The 23,251-nt window shown below is 43.9% G+C and overlaps 1 protein-coding gene across 4 annotated transcripts in view; it reads right to left on the minus strand.

Annotated features, from left to right (window-relative positions):
• Positions 1-23,251, minus strand: part of PIDD1 (p53-induced death domain protein 1) — a 41,653-nt gene that overhangs the window by 12,623 nt on the left and 5,779 nt on the right. For all 4 annotated transcript variants that reach the window (XM_066583013.1, XM_066583014.1, XM_066583015.1 and 1 more), the window contains 10 exons: positions 22,053-22,386; positions 18,461-18,874; positions 16,559-16,765; positions 12,007-12,061; positions 7,866-8,067; positions 6,643-6,777; positions 5,884-6,060; positions 5,652-5,799; positions 5,429-5,564; positions 2,079-2,229 (listed from right to left, as the gene is read on the minus strand). In XM_066583013.1, coding sequence (XP_066439110.1) covers positions 2,079-2,229; positions 5,429-5,564; positions 5,652-5,799; positions 5,884-6,060; positions 6,643-6,777; positions 7,866-8,067; positions 12,007-12,061; positions 16,559-16,765; positions 18,461-18,874; positions 22,053-22,311 — 1,884 coding nt within the window. In that variant the 5' untranslated portion in view covers positions 22,312-22,386. The remainder of the gene's footprint in view (positions 1-2,078; positions 2,230-5,428; positions 5,565-5,651; positions 5,800-5,883; positions 6,061-6,642; positions 6,778-7,865; positions 8,068-12,006; positions 12,062-16,558; positions 16,766-18,460; positions 18,875-22,052; positions 22,387-23,251) is intronic.

Genomic DNA, 23,251 nt, shown 5'->3' on the forward strand with positions numbered 1-23,251 from the left:
TGTATGGCCGCTCTCACACCGGTGTTAGGGTCAGTTCAGGGTTTCCATCTCTCTGCTCCGTTTTTAGAGGAGAGAAGCAAATAAAACAGAAAACACATTTCAATGTGGTATAAAAAAAACCACCAAAAACCGGAAACAAATGGAAAGGCTTCTGTTTGCTTCCATTTTATTAGGTTTCCGGTTCTTGGAACAGGTAAATAGAGCAGTCTACAGCATTATGTTTCCGTTTAAAAAAAAGAAACCTGATGGAATGGAAGCCTTTCCGTCTGCTTTCTGTTTTTTTATGAAACGCCATTGAAATCAATGGGAAAAAACTCAGATCCATTTTATTTCAGTTTCTCTCTTCCAAAAATGGAGCAGAGAGACAGAAAACCTGAACTGACCCTAACGCCAGTGTGAAAGCTGCCTATGTTTGATTATCAGCCCAACAAGTGTCGTAATTTCCCAATGGTTACAGGTAAAATTTCTTCGGCCATGGTGGCAACATGAATCTCCTTATGGAGAGCCATCACTGATCGGACAGCGCTAGATTCTCTGCTTCCTCATAGTATCCAATACGGTTTTTTAGAAGAAATATACAGATCTAAAACAGTTGATATACAGTGTGAATGATTCCTTAGACTAAATGGCAGAATCTGTACCAGTCTTCTGCTGTCTCTACTTCTACAGATGTTTTAGTACTGAACCTTGGATGGAATAGAATTAGCTTAACCAAAAGGCAAAACAATCTAAGAGTAAAATCATTCACGTTAAAAAACTTGCAACGCAAAGTGCAGGGGCCCAAAAGGGTCTAAATGGTTTATTCAATGAGTAAAGAATAAAAGTCAATTCTTAGGAAAGGCCACCAATGATTGAACAGTGGAGTCCGTCTCCCAGGACTCCTGTCATCAGCAAAAAAAGGGGGTGTAAGCCTGTGCCCCTCACTGGAGCGCCATGGCCCTGTCGTTCTAATGGGCAGTAGAGGTCTCGGAGGTCCGGCGTTGATGGCTTATCGATAGGCTATATATATATATATATATATATAAAACTCCTTTAGTGTATGATTTCAGTCTGGCCCAACTTTATATGCTTATTTACCTACATGAAAGTATTTAGTACAACACTAGCCACACAAAAAAATTTCACACTGGAAAGACATGCAGGCAATCTCACATGCCATTACTTAGCTGGGAGAAGCTGGATTTCTCACTTGAGTAGTTGTGACGCTCTCAATGTCCTTCTGAAGCACAATGTACAAAAGTGAGCCAACATTTACATTATACTTCCCTATAAATTCTGTGATCTAACTCCGACATCAACTAACTTTGGCTAGAAATAATATAAGGCATTTTCGGAAAATAAACTGTTCATGATTTATCCTCAAGATAGGTTATCAATAGTTGATCGGCTGGGATCCACAGAGATCGGCTTACTGGAGTGTCACTTGAATCCATACCAGGCACAGCACTATACGTGGTGTAGGGGCTGTGCCTGGTATTGCTGCCCAGAGCCATTCACCTGAATGACACTTAGCTACCCGTAATAAATGAACACGATGGAACTGGTCCAAGAAGAGGCCGCTGTGCTCACCGAAGCGCTGTGGCCTCTTCAATCAGTAGGAATCCCAAGTGGCGGGCCCCACCAATCAACTATTGATGACCTGAGAATAAGTCATCAATAGTTTACTCTTGGAAAACCCCTTTAAGGCTCATTGTCACGAAAGGCTTATTCCCATCACAGCAACTCATGACATATCGCTAAACTATGCCACTACTTTTTAAATGGTTGGGGTCCAACTACCAAAACCCCACCAATCCTAAGATTACAGTGCTGCTCTAGCACATTTTTCAAATATTTTTCCTACACAAGGGCATTTCCAGCCTCCGACTGTGCAGGTACCTGTAGCCAAGCCCGATTCATCAGGTTTGAAGGCATATAGATTAGCAATATGTCATTTACTTCTGAGATGGGAATACTCATACAGTATTAGGTAATTGCAATTTCCTAAAATATATTTATTATTGAGAGTGTTCAGGCCAGGGCACTCTGATATACAGTATCAAAGCCACAAGGTATGGAATGATAGATATGGGACGTACCTTGTGCTTAGGGACACACTGCAGCAGCACCTGCTCCGGATCCCGCTTCCGTTGTAAAGCAACAAAGTTGACTTGGTACATACGCAACCGCTTGTATACATTCTTGGCCAGTTCTCCCACATAGGACTTTGTGGTGTACCATAGCCAATACCTTAACAAAAGGTAATTTAAGTAAGAGCAAACAGACAATGATTGTAAGGAATGATATTTGGTTGCAGAGTTAGGTCTCATGCGAACGCACGGGCTGCACCCCATGTCATACACTATCCTACCCAAAGTAATTGGACACTTGAGCAAGAATCAAAAGTAGCATTTATTTAAATAATAGGATTTTCTTCTACTTACCATGAAATCCATTTCTCATCACGTTCATTAAGGGACACAGCAAGACCTTGGGTATAGCTGCTGCCACTAGGGGGCAGACTATAAGCACAAAAAGAGTTGGTCGCCCCCATCAGCTATACCCCACCTGTAGGCAATGAGCTAATTCAGTTTGTACGTAAGCAGTAGGAAAGAACAAATTAACAGCTGAAGCCGATCCATACAGACCATGATGAGAAACGAATAGTTCCAGAAAGAAGCAGGCCAGATTGAGGATCCCTTTCCCTTTCAGAGAAAAAAAAATATTTACTTGTCCGTGTCATTGGAAGACACAGTAAGAACTTGGGGTATTCTAGAACAGTACTCAAGAGGTGGTAAAAAGAAAAGGTAGTCTGGTCTGTTGCTCCCTGTGGATGCTTATCAGCAACAGATCCACTAGCAGTGGAAAAAGAACGCCTTCTGGAGGACTTAGAGGTAATGAAGACTGGAAAGTGGCCCTATCGCTAGCAAGGCCAAAGAACTTGTCAACCATCAAGAAAGGGTCTGCAAATTTTGTGGGTTGGTATCAAAAGAGAAAAATGTGCCCTTGTTCTTTAACAGGTACACTCTGCTGAAACCAGATATTGACTGACTAAAGGCCCTTTTACACACAACAGGGTACTAGAGCCTCCATGCCTGCCCGTATCACATCTTGCATCCAAGCTAGAGGTGGTACAACAGGGTACTAGAGTCTCCATGCCCGCCCGTATCACATATTGTATCCAAGCTAGAGGTGGTACAACAGGGTACTAGAGCCTCCCCTCAAGGGTTCAGTTTTTCGCAATAAAGTATCCTTTTGCTCTGATAGTGTAGTCACTTATATCAATGTTACAATCAAACAGAGAAAATTCCATTCAATTCCAACAATTCCTAGGTGCTTGATTTTTTTTGACAATGAGTATTTATACATCTATGAGCCCCTTTTTGGAGGTCTGCTGTGAGGAGTTATTTGGTGAGGAGAGGGGAGGATCACAAGGTTGGGAAGGTGGGCTTTGATGTGGCCAACAGCTTATCAAGATTTAGAAGGAAGGAGAGAGTGTCCTGACCTCACATGCATGCCAACAGGAAGTCCCACCCCTACCAGTGCACCAATAGGAAGTCCCGCCTTCCAAACATGGTCTGTGTAGGCCTAGAAGCTAGAACCTCAATTAAAAGAGTCGGCCCGGTGAGAGGAGGTCCTGTCCTCACCATCGTGAGCATCAAAATTGAGCCTCCGCTAGCCTGGCCATCAGAAATGTGCGACCCAGTCGAGGCTCCCAACTTCAATCTGTGAAGGCCTAGAAGCCTGGGACTGGAATTAGCAGAGCTGACCCGGACAGAGGTGTTGGGTGAATCGCTAAGCTACACAAAGCCCCTCAGACGCGGAGAGTCAGGTGCAGTTTGGAGACTCTTCTCCAGCAGAGGTGTAAGCTAGAGATATCTCAGAAGCTATGAAGGAAATGCTGTCCAGTTGGCGCATTGGGTAGATCCCAAGGGCAGGATAGAAAGTGCTGGATATGGCACGAGGCCAAAGGCCACAACGGAGGGTGACACCACATGAGGGTTCCTATGGTTGAAAGGGAATTGCTGTGGACTACTTGACTAGAAGTGAAAAAATGTAGCCAGAAAGGAGAGTTGAGAGGAGAGGAAGGCAATGGGAGTATGGAAAGGTGAGGGGCGATAGCACCATACTTAACTAATTTAGTTTACTCAATCATCTTCATCCTCTTATTTCGGTATCCCCGTGATAGCAGCAGCGTAACCAATTCAGCGACTATCACACACTGCTAAAATGGAATAGGGGGGAGGAGCACTCAGAATCTTCAGTTGACCCCACGGCTGTTGGGAAGCAGAGTAGTTATAGCTACTCTGGTCCACTTTGTCTTCTTGGAGGATAGAGTAACAATGTGTCTGATGCAGCACTGTTCACCCTTCCCAATTGAGGATAATCAGGGAAGTTAAGTCTTCCATGATTCCCATCTTGAGGAGAAAAAGAAAAAATAATAAACTAAAATAATAAAAGCAGGAAAGACTTGCAGAGCAAGAGGTCTGCCTCTTACGGACACTAAGCTAAAACTGATTTATCTGATATAGTGCCTGCAGGAGGGGTATAGCTGGTGGTAGGGACTTATTCTTTTTGTGCTTCGTGTTCACTTCCTAGTGTCAGCAGCTATACCCAAAGGTCTTGCTATGTCCTCCAATCAAGCGGACAAGAAATGTTAACACTTAGCAGGGCCTCCTTTGGCCCTAAAAACATCAAATACTCTTCTACTAATGTCTGATATACTTCAGCTGGTATTTCCCTCAATTCATCCTGGAAACATCTGACAAGTTCTCTCAAAGATGATACATTGATCCGTTGCAATGGTGCAAGGAGCATCATCAATGGACATTTGAGCAATGGAAGAACATTCTATGGAGTGACGAATAACGGTACTCCATCTTCAAATCATATGGCTGTACCTGCATGTAGAGGATGTCTGAGGAATGCCTTTTGCCTGAGTGTGTTGTGCCAACAGGTAAGTACGGAGAAAGTTCCGTTGTGGTCTGGGGATGTTTTACGTGGCATGGTCTCAGTCCGTTGGTTGTAGTGGCAAGAACCATGAACAAGGAGGGGTACCCTGACATTATAGACAATAATGTGCTGATGAAAATGTGATAATACTCTGGGAATGGTCAGCAATTTAGGACTGGCCTAAACCTAAACCCTACTCAAAATCTTTGAGATGAACTGGAACGTTTGGTCAGGAAATATGAACAGCATCCATTTTCTTTGAGAGAACTCACCAGACATTTACAGGATGAGTGGAGGGAAATACCAACTGAAGTGTATCAGATGGTAATAGAAAGTATGCCATAAAGAGTATTTGAAGTCATTAGGGCCAAAGGAGCCCCACTAAGTATTAACATATGGAAATAAATACTACTTTTGATTCTTGCTCAGGTGTCCAATTAGTTTTGGTTGGATAGTGTATAATAAATATTAAGCATCACTGAAAATAGGAACTCACCAAGAAAAATGATCCACCTGGAAGTGAGCATAAATATGAGTGATTTGCAACACCACCTGGTTTGTTATGTCAGTCCAAGTCTGTGCCTGTGGATCACCATGCAAAAGAAACAGATGGGAACGATCCAAGGTGTCGCCTGCAAAGAACAAAACAAACATATTTTCAATGGACAAGATACGGACCGTATCATCACTGGCACAGCACAATTAGTTTATTATCTGACCTGTCACACCAGGCGGGAGGGGCAACTGAATCTTAACAGGATTCAAAAAGTTGGCTGCTGAACTTTGTTTAAGACATAAGAGTGGACTAGTGGAAGACTCCGAGTCTCCAGTGATCTTCTCCAGCATTTTCTTAGAGACCGGCAAAACCTAAAATACGATATTAAAAAAAAAAAAAAAAGGCATGAAAAATTAAGAACAGTCGTCAATGACATCATATGAAAGGTCACTGACCTGCATGCGAACTGTTCGAGTCTCTGCAGTTGCACCTGGGGGAAACTCAACCCGGATGTTTTGATCCACACTGGAGAACAGGAGCTCCCCCTCGCTTGGAACTTCACAGCAGTCTTCAACTAAACGGGAGACCACAAGGAACCAGGAGAAGTGAGCGGTCTTACAAGAGGCCAGCATCTAGTGTTCATGAAGAGAAGAAAACAACAGCATTGTCCATTAAAGGGGTTTTATCAGAACAACAAAGTATTCCCTACACACACTCCATTCACTTTAAATGGGACTGCCGAGATACCTGCTCAGGTATTTCCGTCACTCCCCTTGAAATGAATGGAGAGGTAACCGTGCATGCTCGGCCAGGGCTCCATTCAGAGTGACGTCCCTGCTGGGGAAGAAGCAACCCACATAGTGACAGGAGAACAAGACATGGAAGTCCTGTACTCAAGATCGGCAGGGGTCTCAGTGTCGAGACCCCCATTGATCAGCATGTTATCCCCTACCCTGTGGACAGGGATAACCTGTTGAGAAGTTGGTTGGATGAGAACAGACAGCCATGTGTATCCACCAATGCATGTCTACTGCTGTGATATTATTCTATTGACCTCTGGGCAACCATTATTGAACACAGTTGTAATTTCCTTGTTATAATATGTCAACTACTTCATTTCTATTGTGATATTGTTATTGTTAACATTACTATGGAGACTAAATCAATGTGTTGCCATCCTGCAGCAATGATGTGTTTCTTTGTAGTGGTCCCACCTCGTGCGAGGTCTTCTCCTTTGCTGTGGTGCTCAGGTCCATCCATGTTCCAGAAGAGTCACTAAAAGTCCTGATAACCACCTCACGTTTTGGCACAGGCTTCAGGTAGGCAAATGGGATATTGATTTCCACATCCTGCGGTACAATGAAGAAGACAGTGGGGCAGATATACTAATACTGTATAATGCAGTGTGAACTTAGACAGTCTTAAAGTGCACCAGTTTATCACAGCGGCTCATGCGGAATGATAAATCTTGGACATCAATAGGCTATCTGATCTAACTTTATACTGCCTATTGGTATAAATGGAAAAGTCCCATATAGGCCACAACTCTGTTTCCTATAAAACCACACCCCGTTCATGCAAAGCCACACCCCTTTTGGGAGGAGATGAAAAAGTAGTCTTAAAGTGTCTAAAAATATGTCATAAATGTGGTGCAGAGCTTGTAGGACAATTTTCGGGTGCAATTTGCACAAGAAAACCGGCACATTTTCAACAACAAATCTGCCCCAGTGTCTGTTAGTATACAATACACAATCTTACTCAACTTAGCATATCCTCCAAATACTTGTATGAACCCCTTTTTAATACCAATGTACATAAACTGCTTGCAAAGTTTACTTTTTACAGGAGGAAGTTTCATTATATATATATATATATATATATATATATATATATATATATATATATATATATATATATATATATATATATATAAACTTGCTTAACCCCTTAAGGATGCAGCCCCTTTCTTCTGTAAAACGATTTAAAGGGGTATTCCTATCCCGATTTTTCATGGCCGATATGGGAAAACCCGGCCTTCTGTTTTGGATCATCTGTAGCACTTCAGCCTTACACTGTTTCCTTAGCTCTTCAGCTGAAGGGTTAATAAGTAGACATAAAATGTAATGTAGGAGCAGAGCATGAGGGTTCCATCACAAATTTAAAAATGAGTCTTCTATAATGATGGTGGGTTTTGCCCCTCAGGACAGAAGGCCCTGTTGGTTATTTCCCCTCCACGCCCTTTCCGTGACTCTTGGGATGATTGCTCACCCCTTGTTTGCTAACAATAGAGCTTCTTTGAAGTGGTGAGCAATGCATAGGCTCTCGAATTCAATGTCAAAAGGGATGATATAATCAGGCTGGGCCCCATAGCAGCTGTATAGTATACTTCTATGGTATGTACGCCCTTGAAGATAACCTGTTACCAGCTGCACCTTACCTGATGGAACTGTGTACCATGTGGCTGAAGCTCCAAGGTGCTACTGAGCAGCACATCATGGTGGCCAAGCCTCACATGTTGCTGGTCTGGTAACAGTATTTGGTAATATATTCTTGTCTTGCACAATACAGCTCCGGGAGGAAAGCAAAGGTGGAAGCCATGTGGGAGGAATACCCAGCATCCATCTGGGGTGACACAAAAACTGCGAACAATTGGGAGGAGGAACGTTATTATGTGCAGCATGATTCCTGGTTCATATAAACGTCTTGTAGTTAACTTGTATTCTAGCGTTATTATTTAGAGTTTAAGCACTAGATGTGGTTTGACATGCCGTAGTCAGTTTTAGCTGATTGTCATGAATGTTATACCGGACAAACAAAAATACAGGTAACGGAAATATACCATGCTTATTTAGATCTTCAGCTTGCAATTCATCCTCCGACCTAAGAACCTCGTTCCAACCTTGAAGAGATCTCAAAAGGTTTTCCTATCCTGCTTCCAGCAGATCATGCTCAAGTAATCTGTTCACATCTCGCCAAAGGTGTATTCCCCAACGTGTGCCACTGTCTTTCGTTCACAATTCCCAGTCATTGTTATAAGGCATGTTTAAAAAGTCTGACCTTGACTTGCAAGAATGCTGCCCTCCAGTAGGTGGCGCTGCAGAGGTATTGTTCCATCTTCCTATTTGCATATTTCCCAGAGGAACATGCATGACCTTATAAGTCTAATGACACACCTTTTAGGTGCTCTCCTTGTTATACCCATCCTGACCCACATCTACAGGCCTCCCACTAGTCAGAAACCCACTTTGCTGACTGATGAGGGGCAATCATCCCAAAACAGCTGTTTGTGCATGGTTATTTATGGGGTTCAGAAACACTATCTTTTCTCCTTATGGAGAGCACCTAGATGGTGAGTGAGTAGACTTATAAGGCCATTTATGCTCCGTTGGGTAAAATGCAAATAAGGGAGATGGAATAGTACCTCAACAGTGCCACCTATTGGAAGGCAGCATTGCTTCAAGTCAAATTTAGACTCTTTATACAAGCCTTGTAACATTGACTGGGAATAATAGCAAAGCCAGACTCCATGTACAGACAGCTGTTTCAGGGTATTTGCCCTTCATCACTGTCAGGTAGGAGTCTGGCTTTGCTAGTGAGAGACCTGGGAAGGGGGTCAGAAAAGAAACGCTATCTTTTCTCTTTAGAGAGAGCACTTAAACGATGAATGAGGAGAATAAAAAGGCCATTTATGCTCCTCTGGGTAATATGCAAATAAGAGAGATGGAATAATACCTCCACAGCGCCACCTATTGGAAGGCAGCTTTCCTTCAAGCCAAAGTAAGACTCTTTATACAAGCCTTGTAATAATGACTGGGAATTAAAAGCAAAGCCAGACTCCATGCACTGACAGCTGTTTCAGGGTTTTTGCCCTTCATCAGTGTCAGAAACGCATGATGCAGATTTAGAATCCGCAGCGCTTTTCAAAAACGCTGACAATTTGTTGCAGAAATTTCACCATGCAAAGGAATTTTTTTAAATCCCCCCCACATGGCTTAGGCCAGCTTCACATGAGCCTATTTGTGTATGCAAAATTTACGCATGCAATACGCAGTGAAAAGAACCTATTGATTTCATTGGGTTTGTTTACAAAAGCATATTTTTCCAGCAAATTTCAGTTGTGCAAAAAATAACCGCAGCATTCTCTGTTTTCCTGCACATTTGTGCACCAAAAGTCACCAAATAAGTCAATGGGATTACGCAAATATGCGCAATACACTAGGAGATGCGTGAAACACTGCGCAATTGTGCAGGAAACAGAACACATCTTGAACTTATTAGACTAATTACCCTTTTCAATGGCTGAAAAAAAACATCACTGCTTTTTTTTTCAGTGCGCAAACACATATGCGTTGCACGGAGGAAAAAGTACAGTAAATACACCGATGTGTATGCAAAAAGGAAAGTTTGTTCGGCCAAAACGCGGCACTCATGCTCACGCAAATACACGTACGCTCCTATGAAGGCAGCCTGAGGCCTTAGTCAGATGGGCGTTTTTTCACGCGATTTGCGGATCGCATGACGGATGCGCATCCGCAAATCGCGTGACCGGTGCCCGAAAATCTGCTCCTAGCCGCGTTTCATTAGAAACGGGCCGGAGCTGTCCAGCGCATTGCATTCAATGGAGCCGGCAATACAGCCCGCTCCATTGAAAGCAATAGGCTGCGGGCGAGTGTGGGATGAATTGTCGGGAAGGGCTTAAATATATAAGCCCTTCCCTGCAATTCATCCCGCGCACGCCGGCAGCCCATTGCTTTCAATGGAGTCGGCTGTATTGCTGGCTCCATTGAATTCAATGGGCAAACATCGTTCTTCTCTGCCACAGCTGTTACAGCTGTGGCAGAGAAGAATGATTTGTCTTCTATATGTTCTCAATGGGGTCGGCGCTGCTGCCGCCGGCCCCATTGAGCGCATATAGAGAAGAGAACAGGAATCGCAGATTGCACATAGGTGCGATCTACGATTTCTGTTCTATAATTTATCGGACAAGAGCATAAAAAGCGCTCATGTGTCCGATACCATTGCAAAGCAATGGTTTTAAAAAATCGCCGGACGCATGCGCATGCGCAAATCGCGGCAAAAAACGCCCGTCTGACTAAGGCCTTATACTGCTAATGTTGCGGACTTTCCACAGTGATTTCACTAGTGGAAAGTCTGCAGCATTTCCGGCCTGTGTGAATGCAGCCTTAAGGCTCTTTCACACAAGCGCTGTTCGCCCGCAGTGTAGCCGCGTGCATAGCTGGCGGCTATACTGCTCTACAGATCGCGTGAACGGGCTAATTCCAGCTACTTTGGAGTATCCTGTTCACACTATTTAAGGTGCGTGGAGCATGCTTTCTAGCTCCCGTGGGAGTGTATGGAAAGCACGCAGCAAAGATAGGACAGGTCCTATCTTTGCGCGCACCACGGAGCTGGCATGCGAGTTACACTCACATGTCCTATCTTTGTTAGGCCTCATGTCCACGGGATTATTATCATTTAAAATCCGCAGCGTTTCTCCCGCACGCGGATCCGCGCCCCATAGGGATGCCTTGGACACCTGCAGGTAGTTAAATACCTCGGATGTCATTTTTCCCTTCAGGCACAGATCCGCGTGCGGGAAAAAAAACGCGACATGCTCCATTTTAGTGCGGGTCTCCTGCGGGGACGGCTCCCGCAGGCTTCTATGGAAGCCAATGGAAGCCGTCCAGATCCGCGGAACACCCGTACCAGAATTAAACTCACCTGTCCTGGACGCTGCGGGTCTCCCCTCTGTCCCGACCGGATCTTCTTTCTTCGGCCCGGCGGATGTGCCCGGCGCATGTGCACGGCTTGCTGCCGGCGTGCCGAGCACATCCGCCGGGCCAAAGAAAGAAGATCCGGCCGCGACGGAGGGGAGACACGCAGCGTCCAGGACAGGTGAGTTTATTCTTATTTTCAGGCCTCATGTCCCTGGGAAAGGAGAAACCCGCTGCGGATTCTGCATGGAGAATCCGCGGTGGGCCTGATTTTCCCCGTGGACATGAGGCCTTAGATGCGATAATTTAGCGCGTCTAACAATCGTTCATGTGAACTCTTCTATAGCAACCCATTGGTTCCTATAGAAGCGCTTTCTGTACGCACCACACATACACGCCCACAGCGCCCATGTGATAGAGACTAGAGATGAGCGAGCGTACTCGGAAAAGCACTACTCGCTCGAGTAATTTGCTTTATCCGAGTATCGCTGTGCTCGTCCCTGAAGATTCGGGTGTCGGCACGGAGCGGGGAGCTGCAGGGGAGAGCAGGGAGGAACGGAGGGGAGATCTCTCTCTCCCGCCCGCTCTCCCCTGCTCCCCGCTGCGACTCACCTGTCAGCCGCAGCGGCACCCGAATCTTCAGGGACGAGCACAGCGATACTCGGATAAAGTAAATTACTCGAGCGAGTAGTGCTTTTCCGAGTACGCTCGCTCATCTCTAATAGAGACCTGAAGAGGATCTTCCCTCTCCTGCTCTGCTAGGACTTATTCCCATTTCTTATTTAAGAAAAACATGGCAGCTTTAAATGAAGTTTTCCAAAATGTGTGGCTATGTCCTTAACTGCAAACACTGACATGACTTACCTCTTGTCTTCTGGGTTCACATAGATCTCCTTTATGTCTAAGCTTTGGCTTTCATCTGTACAAACGACAAGGTTATACAATTACAGCATCATACACATAACGGTCACCAGCGCACTTCTCGTGTAGTTTTTTGTATTCTGCTTTTTCAGCCTAAACCTGAATTAAATCTAGAACAGAGGAAAAGTCTTTGCTTTACATTTCTCTCTAGAAGATCCACTTCTGTCTTTGACTGAAAAACCCATTTAGATCTTATTCAAAAGGCTGTATTTTTTGTCTATGTGCTTCCCGTGGATTTCATGGACAGCACACAGACCCATTACAGCCCATGAGGCTCTTCACATGGACTGATAGCCCGTGCGAAAACAAATGCTGCATGCCCTATTCTCCATCGTGGTCATGGATGAGACTAGAACATGCAACATCCACTGTTCCCCCAGATCAGAGAGCGTACGGACGGGTGTCTGTATGCTGCCTGATGTGAGTTGCACCCAAGATTTTCAGGTGCAACTCACATATGGCCATCTAAATGAGACCTAAAAGCTGCATCAAACTGCACTGTATGACGCTTGCCTAATAGTGAATTTATGGGCAATAAGGCCCAATGTCCCAGCGTGGATTTCAATTATAAAATCTGTGCATGTCTCCTACGTGGGAGATCCACAGCTCTTGCCGCCCATAGGGATGCATTAACATCCGCAAGGCAATTAAAAGCATGCTGACGAGAATTTTTTCCTGGTGTCCAGATCGCATGCGCAGGAAGAAATCGCAGCATACTGCGGATCCCATGGGACGGCTTTCGTTGAAGTCAATGGAAGCCGTCCTATCTGCGGGATAGCCACAGCTGTCATTATGGCTGTGTCACAGATCCGCAGGAAGGCAGGAGATTCAAAAAAAGAAGCAAAATAGCACTGCGCACGCGTCCGGCAAGTCGCCAGCACTTCTGACGCATCCGCCGTGCTGAAGAAAGAAGACCCAGCCGGCATGGAGGAGATCCGCGCTGGAGCTGGACAGGTAAGAAAATGTTTTTTTCTCCCTATGTGTGAAAATATATTTTTTTAGAGGTTCAATAGTAAAACGACCCAAGAAAATCAGCTTCGGTAATTTAACAAGTTTAAAAAGACAAAACAGGATTTTTACTCAAAATGCACTTGTTGATACTATATTATAATATAGTAAAAACATGGCACTAGAGTCCATAGTAAGTAGACGACACTATTTCACTGGCCCAGAGCTTAAAGCAGTTCTTCCAGTAAAGACATTGATGGCATACTGCTAGGATACACCATTAAAGTCTGACTGACGGCGTTTCGCCTGCTGTGACCCTGAGGAGTAATAGAACAATGTGGCAAAAGTGCTAGGGTGACCATTGATTATAAGAGGTTTAACAATGCTTCCACGTGCTGCTGGCACTTCCTTCTAGAAATTGCCAGTGGTCATACACCATGCCAGCCAAACATGAATGGCACTTCCTATTGATATGCCAACAATGTACGTACTGAGATGACTCTTTTAATCATAAGTTTTCCGATCCATTTTAGAATGATTAGGTAAAAAAAAATAAAAGAAATTGAGTCTCAATCATTTTTTAAACACTCTATGGTGTACATTTTTCTACTATTACCAAAATTATACGAAATAATCTGCTCCAATGATTCTTTGTCTCACATACTGGATTCAGGGGTGAGATATGTTGTCAGAAGGGCTCGTACGATTAGTAGCAAAATCTCTAGCAGTTTATAGACATCCTCTTCTAAAAATAAAAACTGGCTCAGATGCCAAGGTTTCTTGCAATGTGGAAGTAACTGATGTAATCTATGCTACCAACAAAAGCTGTGTAGTATTGTGTGGGCGTGGTTATGCTACACAGCCTCTGAAAGAGGAGAGGGCGAGCTGAGCTTGTGCACCTTCATGAGATTTTAAATCTTTCAACAATTCTACAGGTTGCCACATACAGTCATTTATTAATAGTAATCCTTCATATATAGTGCATTCAATAGTTTGCACTGAATGTCACCTCCATTATGTTGGCTGTACGTCACGAAAACTAGAAACATGTATAGCGGAGCACATTTCATCTATTTTGGCATATGACGGAAATTCAAATAAACAAACTCTTTCTGGAGCTTCCTGACATTTTCTTGAAGTCCATGCTGCAGACATCTCATCCCTAAGGGTTATTGACATTGAGTAGGTTCCAGAAGCTTCTCACCAGGGAAGATTTTTGGATTCTAAAACTTGATACCAGATTTTCAAAGAGTCTCAACTACAGATCTGATCTCATTTATTTTTATTGATTTAATAAGGTGAACATACAGGTGAATTGCTATTTGCACATTTTGGGGAAGAGCATAAATTTGTCTATTCATGTCATAGCCTTCCTTGATTATTTATTGTCTGTGTTTGATATAATAATGTAGGCTTTTTGCTATGCCAAAATGAGCAGGAATATTTCTAGACATCTGCACATAGGAATTTTTATGCAGTTTTTAATAAAGGATTGATTTTTAAAGAAATACTTTTGGATGGGTGTTGGAATTCATTTACTAATATTTTAATATGTCCCTGCAGAAAAAAATGATGCACTTATCTGTCTTTTTTGCATTACGTTTTCCTAATCACGCATTTAGGCCTCAGTCAGACGGGCGATTTTTCGCGCGATTTGCGCATGCTCATGTGTCCGGCGATTTTTTAAAACCATTGCTTTGCAATGGTATCGGACACATGAGCGTGTCTGACACATGAGCTCGTCTGATAAATTATAGAACAGAAATCGCAGATCGCACCTATCTGCGATCTGCGATTCCTGTTCTATTCTCTATATGCGCTCAATGGGGCCGGCGGCAGCAGCGCCGACCCCATTGAGAACATATAGTAGACAAATCATTCTTTTCTGCCACAGCTGTAACAGCTGTGGCAGAGAAGAGCGATGTTTGCCCATTGAATTCAATGGAGCCGGCAATTCAGCCGGCTCCATTGAAAGCAATGGGCTGCCGGACAGCGCTGGATGAATTGTCGGGAAGGGCTTAAATATATAAGCCCTTCCCTGCAATTCATTCAGAAATGTGTTAAAATAAAAAATATATATATACTCACCTTGTCCCGGCAGCCGGAGTACAGCGCGGCCGGCCTGCAGTGGGTGTGAAGGGGGTGTGACTCAAAGCTGCCCCTGATTGGCTCAGCCTGAGCCAATCAGAGGCAGGTCTGACTCACACCCATTCATGAATTCATGAATGGGTGTGAGTCAGACCTGCCTCTGATTGGCTCAGCGCTGAGCCAATCAGGAGGCAGGTCTGACTCACACCCCCTTCACACCCCACTGCAGGCCGGCCGCGCGGAACTCCGGCTGCCGGGAGCAGGTGAGTATATATATATTTTTTATTTTAACACTTTTCTGGATGAATTGCTGGGAAAGGCTTATATATTTAAGCCCTTCCCGACAATTCATCCCACACTCGCCCGCAGCGCATTGCTTTCAATGGAGCCGGCTCCATTGAATGCAATGCGCTGGACAGCTCCGGCCCGTTTCTAATGAAACGCGGCTAGGAGCAGATTTTCGGGCATGACGGATGCGCATCCGCAAATTGCGTGAAAAAACGCCCGTCTGACTAAGGCCTTAGAAAGCGTCACACAAGTTTCTGGTTGCAGGAGCATCCCCAGCAGTGATCGGCTGGTCTCTCTCATGAAGGTGCACAAGCTCAGCTTCTCCTCTTTCAAAGGCTGTGTAGCATAACCACACCCACACAATACTACACAGCTATCTTATCCTCTCTGGTAGCTGCTGGTCCATTCTCCCTCACTGATGGGAGCAGAGTGAGTTACAGCCCTCTATAACAGTAGCTTTCTCTGCTTTGCTCTCTGTCCTGATCTCCTCCGCCATCACTGTCATACAGCCCTCTGTAATAGCTCAGTGGAAAGTTAGTGAATGCAGGATCACAACATGGGAGCAGGCTAAGGGAGGGGCTGTCAGTTTATTTTGACTGACAGAATTTGCTAATCTGTCAGTCCTCCCGTCTGCAGTGCCTTAGAAAACAATACAAGCATGGAATTCGAACGATGAGAAATTTTTAATGTAAACCAATTACAAAAAGTATTCATTCCCAAAGACACATTGATAAAAAAAAGGACTTATCTTAAAAGCTATGTACACTTTTGCAAAGTGCACTCACAGATTAATTACACAAGGAGTTTTCCTTCAGTGCTAATTTTTTTTGGTAAATATTAGAGATGAGCGAGCGTACTCGGAAAAGCACTACTTGCTCGAGGAATTTGCTTTATCCGAGTATCGCTGTGCTCGTCCCTGAAGATTCGGGTGCCGGCACGGAGCGGGGAGCTGCAGGGGAGAGCGGGGAGGAACGGAGGGGAGATCTTTCTCTCCCTCTCTCCCGCCCGCTCTGCCCAGCTCCCCGCTGTGACTCACCTGTCAGCCGCAGCGGCACCCGAATCTTCAGGGACGAGCACAGCGATACTCGGATAAAGCAAATTACTCGAGCGAGTAGTGCTTTTCCGAGTACGCTCGCTCATCTGTAGTAAATATCTAAAGATAGTTCTTTACCTTCAGAAAGAGGTGACGGCTCCGGTTCACCTATGGGGTTCCCTTGTAGATATACACAAGAGCACTGCATGATTTCTATGGGGACAGTGCGTAACCTGTTGTTCTGTAAGTCCAGACGAGAGAGGTGAGGCAGACGGGCCAGTCCTGCTGGTACAGCCACAAGGACATTGTTGTGAAGGTAAAGCTGCTGGACGGACATCATGTTACCTATACATATAAAAACAGATGTCTATATGACTTGGGATTACAAAATATACGGTTCACTTGGTTGTTACCCTATATGCTGTATACCAAAGTAGAAGAAAAAATGGAAAGCGGACTGCAATATACATAATGAATGTAGTTTACAAGTGCTTCTGTATGCAAAAATATCTTTATTATAATTCCTATGTTCTACAACACTGTAATTAATGGTAATCTATTTTGTGTTTCAATTCCCCACCAAGATCTCTGATTGCCGTCAGTGAATGTGAAAATTCTTGTTTACATTCAGAGACTGAAAATATGTCCAGATCTAAAGCTGGGTTCCCCATTGGGTTTGGATTCTGTTTTTCTGTTCCATCATGGGAACAGGAAAATGGAATGCCAGCTGCGAAGAGATCCATCTTATGACAGAAATTAATGGTGCCTGACAGACCCTATTGATTATAATGGGGTCCGTCAGACAGATGCTATGCCACCCCGCCACTCTTCAAGGGGTGTATTCTGCTGCAGATTAGCTTTAACATCCACACTAAAGGGTGCGGATTTGTTGCAGATTTTTGTGCTTTTAATTTTTTTCCGCTGTGGGAAATCCACCACCAATTTGTCATGTGTGAACATACCCATCAATTAAGCCAACCATGAGATTACGTAAGGAAGAAAAAGACTAACATGTCTATCTAGATGTGCCAGATATATCATACAGCATGTACTTGCTGTAATAACCGAAGTCCAGTCTCTTCCTGGCTGGTCTAGTTCTACCTTGTCTAACTTTAGGACAGTATGAAGTCCCTCTATGTGTGTATATGACATGCACTTTTCAAGAAATTTTGCATTTTGGTATCCATCTTTGAGTAACATCTGCTTTATAGTCAACAGTCAAGTTCATATATTAAGGCTGGGTGTGTGTGTGTGTGTGGGGGGGGGCTTAAAATGGTTGTACCAGGATCAAAGGTTATCCCCCAGCCACAGGATAGGAAATAACTTGTTGATCGTTTGAGGTGTCACTGCTGAGACCCCCACCGATCCCGAAAATAGGGATCCTGTGTCCCCCCTTCTCTTCATTGCAGGCTTAATGCACCCCTGCAGTAAGGAGGAGACTGAATAGAACACTGGCTGCACAAGTATATTGCCGCTGTATACACTTTCAGTGGGATTACGGAGATAGCCGAGCGGCAACCAATCGAGTATTTCCTTCAGCCCCATTTTAAATCAAGGGAGTGCCAACCGCGCATGCTCGGCCAGCGCTCCATTCATTCTGACATCACTGCAGGGAGAGAAAAAAGGGCCCCGCAATGACATGCAGAGTGGAACATGGGACCCCAGTTCTCAAGATCCCCGGGGGTCTCAGGGGTGAGACCTCACCAATCAGCAAGGTATTGCCTTTCCTGTGGATAGGGGATAACGTGTGATCCTGGAAAAACCCCTTTAAGGGTAATAATGATTTATTCAGATCCATAGCCTATCCACAACATTATTTCGGGAGGCACACAACAGAAGTAACAGATCCACCAACAGCAACTTCTTGACAATTTCCATGTAGTAGCAAATAAGGTAAGGATGGTATATTACAAAGTTGGTAGATATTACATTTACCATATAGCCAATGTTAAGCAAAGTGGACGGCTCACTTTAAAGTGTATATACAGCAGTTGCCTAATAAATTTCTATTATTGGAAATGTAATTAAAATTAGGCTTACACACGGTTTCAGGAAGATTGGCAAGGTTGTTCCCAGACAGATCTAGATCAATACAATACTGCAAGTTTCCAACCTCCAGTGGTAAAGCCTCCAGCCTATTCTCAGATAGGTCCATTTTCTCCAGATGTTTCAGCTGCCCAACGCCTGCGGGGAGCTCGGTCAGCTGGTTGGACATGAGTAAGAGCTCCGTCAAGGATTTCAGTTCAGTAATCTCATCTGGAAGTGTCCTGAGCCGGTTGTATCCAAGATGGAGAGAGGTAAGCAAAGAAAGGGCAGTGATGCAAGAGGGCAGCTCTGCAAAGTTGTTGACGCTGAGATCCAGATGGCGCAACAAGGAAAGCTTACTGATATCTGGTGGTAGAGTGGTCAGCAAACCATTCACGCAGCGTCCATAATCGTCCCGTAGGTGTCCACCTGGGAAGTGTGATATAATAGGTAGAACTACAACACCTATTCATCTTATAGAATCATACAGTACATACCTACAAATGTTAGTTTCGGGCTACAACAATACACATTCCCAGCTCAAAAAATAGGCATTTTAAAAACCCGATTTCAACAAATACTACCCTACCAAAAGTATTTGGACACCCCTATCAGTAGAATGCAACATGTATTATTAGCATGTCATGTGTTCTAAACCATGCTGAATAAGATGTAGACCCTGGAAGGTGTCAGCCATAATTTGTGACAAGAACTGCATGCTATTGGATATATTGGTTGTGCCACTGCACTCAAGCCGCCCATCATGAAGTGAAATGTATCGGCCCATCTACACTTGTTCAAGGAATGTCGTCTTGACCACATGAGCAATGGAAGAACATTCTATGCAGTGATGAATCATATTACTCCATCAAATGGACATACTCAGGTGTGGATGATGCCTGGGGAACGCCTTTTGCTCAAGTATGTTATGCCAACAGGTAAGTACAGCAGAGGTTCCATTATGGTTTGGTGATGTTTTACGTGGCATAGTCTTGGTCTGTTGGTTGTAGTGGCAAGAACCATAAATGTGGAGGTGTGCCTTGACATTCTAGTCAATAATGTGCTGCCGACAATGTAATAATACTCTGGGAATGGTCAGCAAAACTTCCAACAAGACAACGCACCTTGTCACAAATCCAACAATGTTTTACGTTGGTTTGTTTAAAGATATGAATGTTCCACAATTGGAATGGTCTGCACAGAGTCCAGGCCTGAACTCTACTGGACATCTTTGGGATGAACTGGAACGTTGGGTCAGGAAATATGAACAGTATTCATCTTCTTTGAAAGAACTTGCCAGACGTTTGCAGGATGAGTGGAGGGAAATACCAGATGAAGTGTATCAAACGTTAGTAGAAAGTATGCCACGGACCATATCTGATGTTACCAGGGCCAAAGGAAGCCCCACTAAGTATTAATATATGGAAATAAATACTAATTTTTAGTCTTGCTCAGGTGTCCAATTACCTTTGGTAGGATAGTGATATAATGAAAGAATAAAACAATACATTTTAGACAACGATGATTCTACTAAAATCTGATCTAGGTAATGTAGCCACCAGGGTGCAATGTATGTTCAACAGAACTTTGTGACATAAAATCTATTGCTAATTTCATGGTCAAGTTCATTGACCGAGAAGGAAGAATAAAAAAAAGCCTTACAATCTGAGCTGGACAGCTCAAATGTGGAAACCTCTACTCTGCCAAGAACAATGTTGATCCTGAGACAACTGGTGATTAAAATAGCACAAAATTGCCTAAAATAAATTTATGTGGGCTAACAATATCTATAACCCCATTAAGGCCTGACCTCTACGCACTCTTCTTCATTCCCAACGGTTCTGCATTATGGCTCTCTACCAGATTCTGGCCATCCAAGGGACATTCTGTGCAAGTTCATTTTTGTGCCTGATCTCCTGAAGATATTGGGAGAGAACCACCTTCTGGAGTATAATGGAAAGAGCACCCAACTTCTACCTAATTTATTCACTGTAGGTGGATATTATAATGACCAGCTGCCTTAAGCCCCTGACAGACTACATGATCCACAAAGGTATTTTAGGTGGCCAAAGGTTAGTTCTATGAAGTCCAAATGAATTGCCTACTGTTGGGCCACATGGTTAATTCACGTTCCCCAATGGTCCATGCTAAATGTGTAAGGCTTCTCATGCACTGTCCTGAATAACTGTTTGTTCCCTCCTCTACAGAAGCAATGGACAGTCCACAATATCGTAGATTAGGACTGCCTTTTCTCCTTTGTTTTAGCCATAAGTAGGTTTTGTATAATTTCCTCTTGTTTTCCTAACCATTCCAATAATGATTAGATCTCAGTCCTATATGTACCCATTGACTGGCTTTCAGAATGATGTAATCCAAGCTTATGATTACTGTAGCAGTAAGTTATGTTTGCCCATATTACTATGTTCTCTACAAAAGTTGACTCTGTTAGCAGTTAGCAGTGAAGAGCATAGGGTCACTATGTTTTTCTACCTACATTGTATGCATAGGAGGACATTGTAGGGGAAGATTTATCAAATGAAAAGTGATGTAAAAAAGTTGCAAATTTTAGTCCAAGGCCATCTTGTGCAAAAAAATGTGCAACTTCTTGAAATCTACACTGCTCGTGCCAGTTTTACAAGAAATGGGGAGTGGCCTATCAAGAGGAGGCATGTCTGCCCCAGCATGGCGGATGTAAGTATAATAAAGCAGGATAGCTGGCATGGAATCCTGTTTGGGGGCATTTCTGTTATTGGTCCTAGATGTGTGAAGATATGTGTGCCTCTTCATACATTAGGCATATCTTAATCCAGCATGGATTACATTACAATATAAAACACCAATCTTAATAAATTCCCCTGTATGTTTTACATGGATAAAGAACCAAGTCTTCATTCTGAGCTCCATTTATCACCACTACGTCATTTGCTCTAGTGGGGCACATGAACAGGGATTCTGCTCTTTCCACAACTCCTTTAAATTGCAACTCCTTTATATTGCATTTTGGCCCTTTAGTCCCCATAACTAATGGGCCAAAATGCAATATAGATAGCATGCGATTACAATGAAGATATGAAGATATTGAATGCTCTACTCCAGCATTTTTAAAGAGTACCTGTATTTTCACGCTGGGGTGCTAGTGCTCCGTTGCCCATTTTCGGCTCCTCCTGGCAGCACTATATACTGAAAATGGCTGACAGAGCATAAGTTCTCCAGTGTGGAAGAGCAGCTACTCTTTAATGTTTCTAAGCCAAGTGCCTTCTACACAATAAAAGTACATATGGCTATGATCTGATACACTGTGTTGGAAATTAAAAGCTTAGCTTGAGGACAATGTGAGTATCTCCTAGTAAGATGACGTGTACCGCATGGGGTACATGCACCACAGCTTGAGAACCTGGGCTCTACTGGACCATTCATCTAATCTTAGGCCCAAATGAACAAAACCACATAGTTATGTTGACCCCATTAAGAATTGGCCCTATTCAATGCTGGATGTTCAATCGACAGTCATTCTAAAAATGATAAGCAGCCACTTCATCCTCTGTGATGTCAGCTGAGCACATGCAATATGATGGGTATTAGTAATAGTTTTTCGAGAATATTTTACCTTTCAGTACCAGGGATCTAATATTCCTGAACCTCGGCAGATCAGCCACCGCTGATGTTATCATTGCATCATTGCTGCTAAGTCGGAGAAATTCCACCTCCACCAGGTGACTCGTCTCCTTCTCCGTCACCTGCAGGAACCTCTCGCATCCGTCCAGGTAGACATCGAGGATGAGTCTGTTGCCTGCGATATAAGGAGTAGGAGAGGCTGGTTCCTCTGCGCTGGTTCCCTCCCACTGGGGGTCCAGAAGATGCTCCATCTCTCATTGTCTAAGTGTGGCAACACCGGCATGTCACAGCTCGCCCAACGCGGAGGAGATGTCAGCTATACTAAGCTGTAAGAAGGAGAGCAAAGCGTAATGATCAACTGAAAATGTAAAAATAAATATAAGAAACATTGAAGGCTGACAAGTAAAAAAAAAACAAAAACATTCTATGTACATAATAAACACAATACAAGTCAGCATCATCTTCACTACATACTGTAAAAGGGAAAAAAAATCAGAACATGCTCTATTTTTCTGCGGATCATTGAAGTTAATGGAAGCCGTACGATCTATGGAACATCCGAAGTTGTCACTGCAAAGTGCCGCAGATCCCGCGGGAAAGCAGGAATTTAAAAAAGAAAAAGTACTGCGTATGTGCGCTGAAGCGTTGGCCGACGCGCCAGAGCACAACCGCCCTACAGAAGAAAGAAGATCCGGCTGGGACGCAGAAGTCCCACACCGCATCCGGAACAGGTAAAATAATGCCCTCGGCCGCAGGCTGGGTGGGATTCCGCTGCGGGCTCCTGCCCACGGAATTCGACTCGCCCGTGGACATGAGGCCTTAGAGGGTTCTTTTTTGCATACTTCTCATTCTGCATTTTATATGTTGAAAATTCATCAAATTATGAAAAAAACATCAAAAAACACAGAGATGCAAATGTGAAGTAAAGATTCAGACAGCCTGTGAAGCAATGCAATGGACATGTTCATAATATGATTTAAAGCTCTCTGCACATAGTCATTGATGGACCGGCCACAAGCCTACAAAGATTTTTGGCCTAAGGTGGTTTCACACTAGCTCTGGGGATTCCGCTTTCCTGTTCTGTTTGGAGAGCAGGAAAAGGGAATTCCCGCGGCCGAACGTCTTCGGAAGGAACCGAACAGCACAGGGCGCACCGCATTGACTATAATGGGGTCCACCCACTTTTCACAC

Source organism: Eleutherodactylus coqui, chromosome 11 (genome assembly GCF_035609145.1).
Source record: "Eleutherodactylus coqui strain aEleCoq1 chromosome 11, aEleCoq1.hap1, whole genome shotgun sequence".
NCBI classification, from domain to species: domain Eukaryota; kingdom Metazoa; phylum Chordata; class Amphibia; order Anura; family Eleutherodactylidae; genus Eleutherodactylus; species Eleutherodactylus coqui.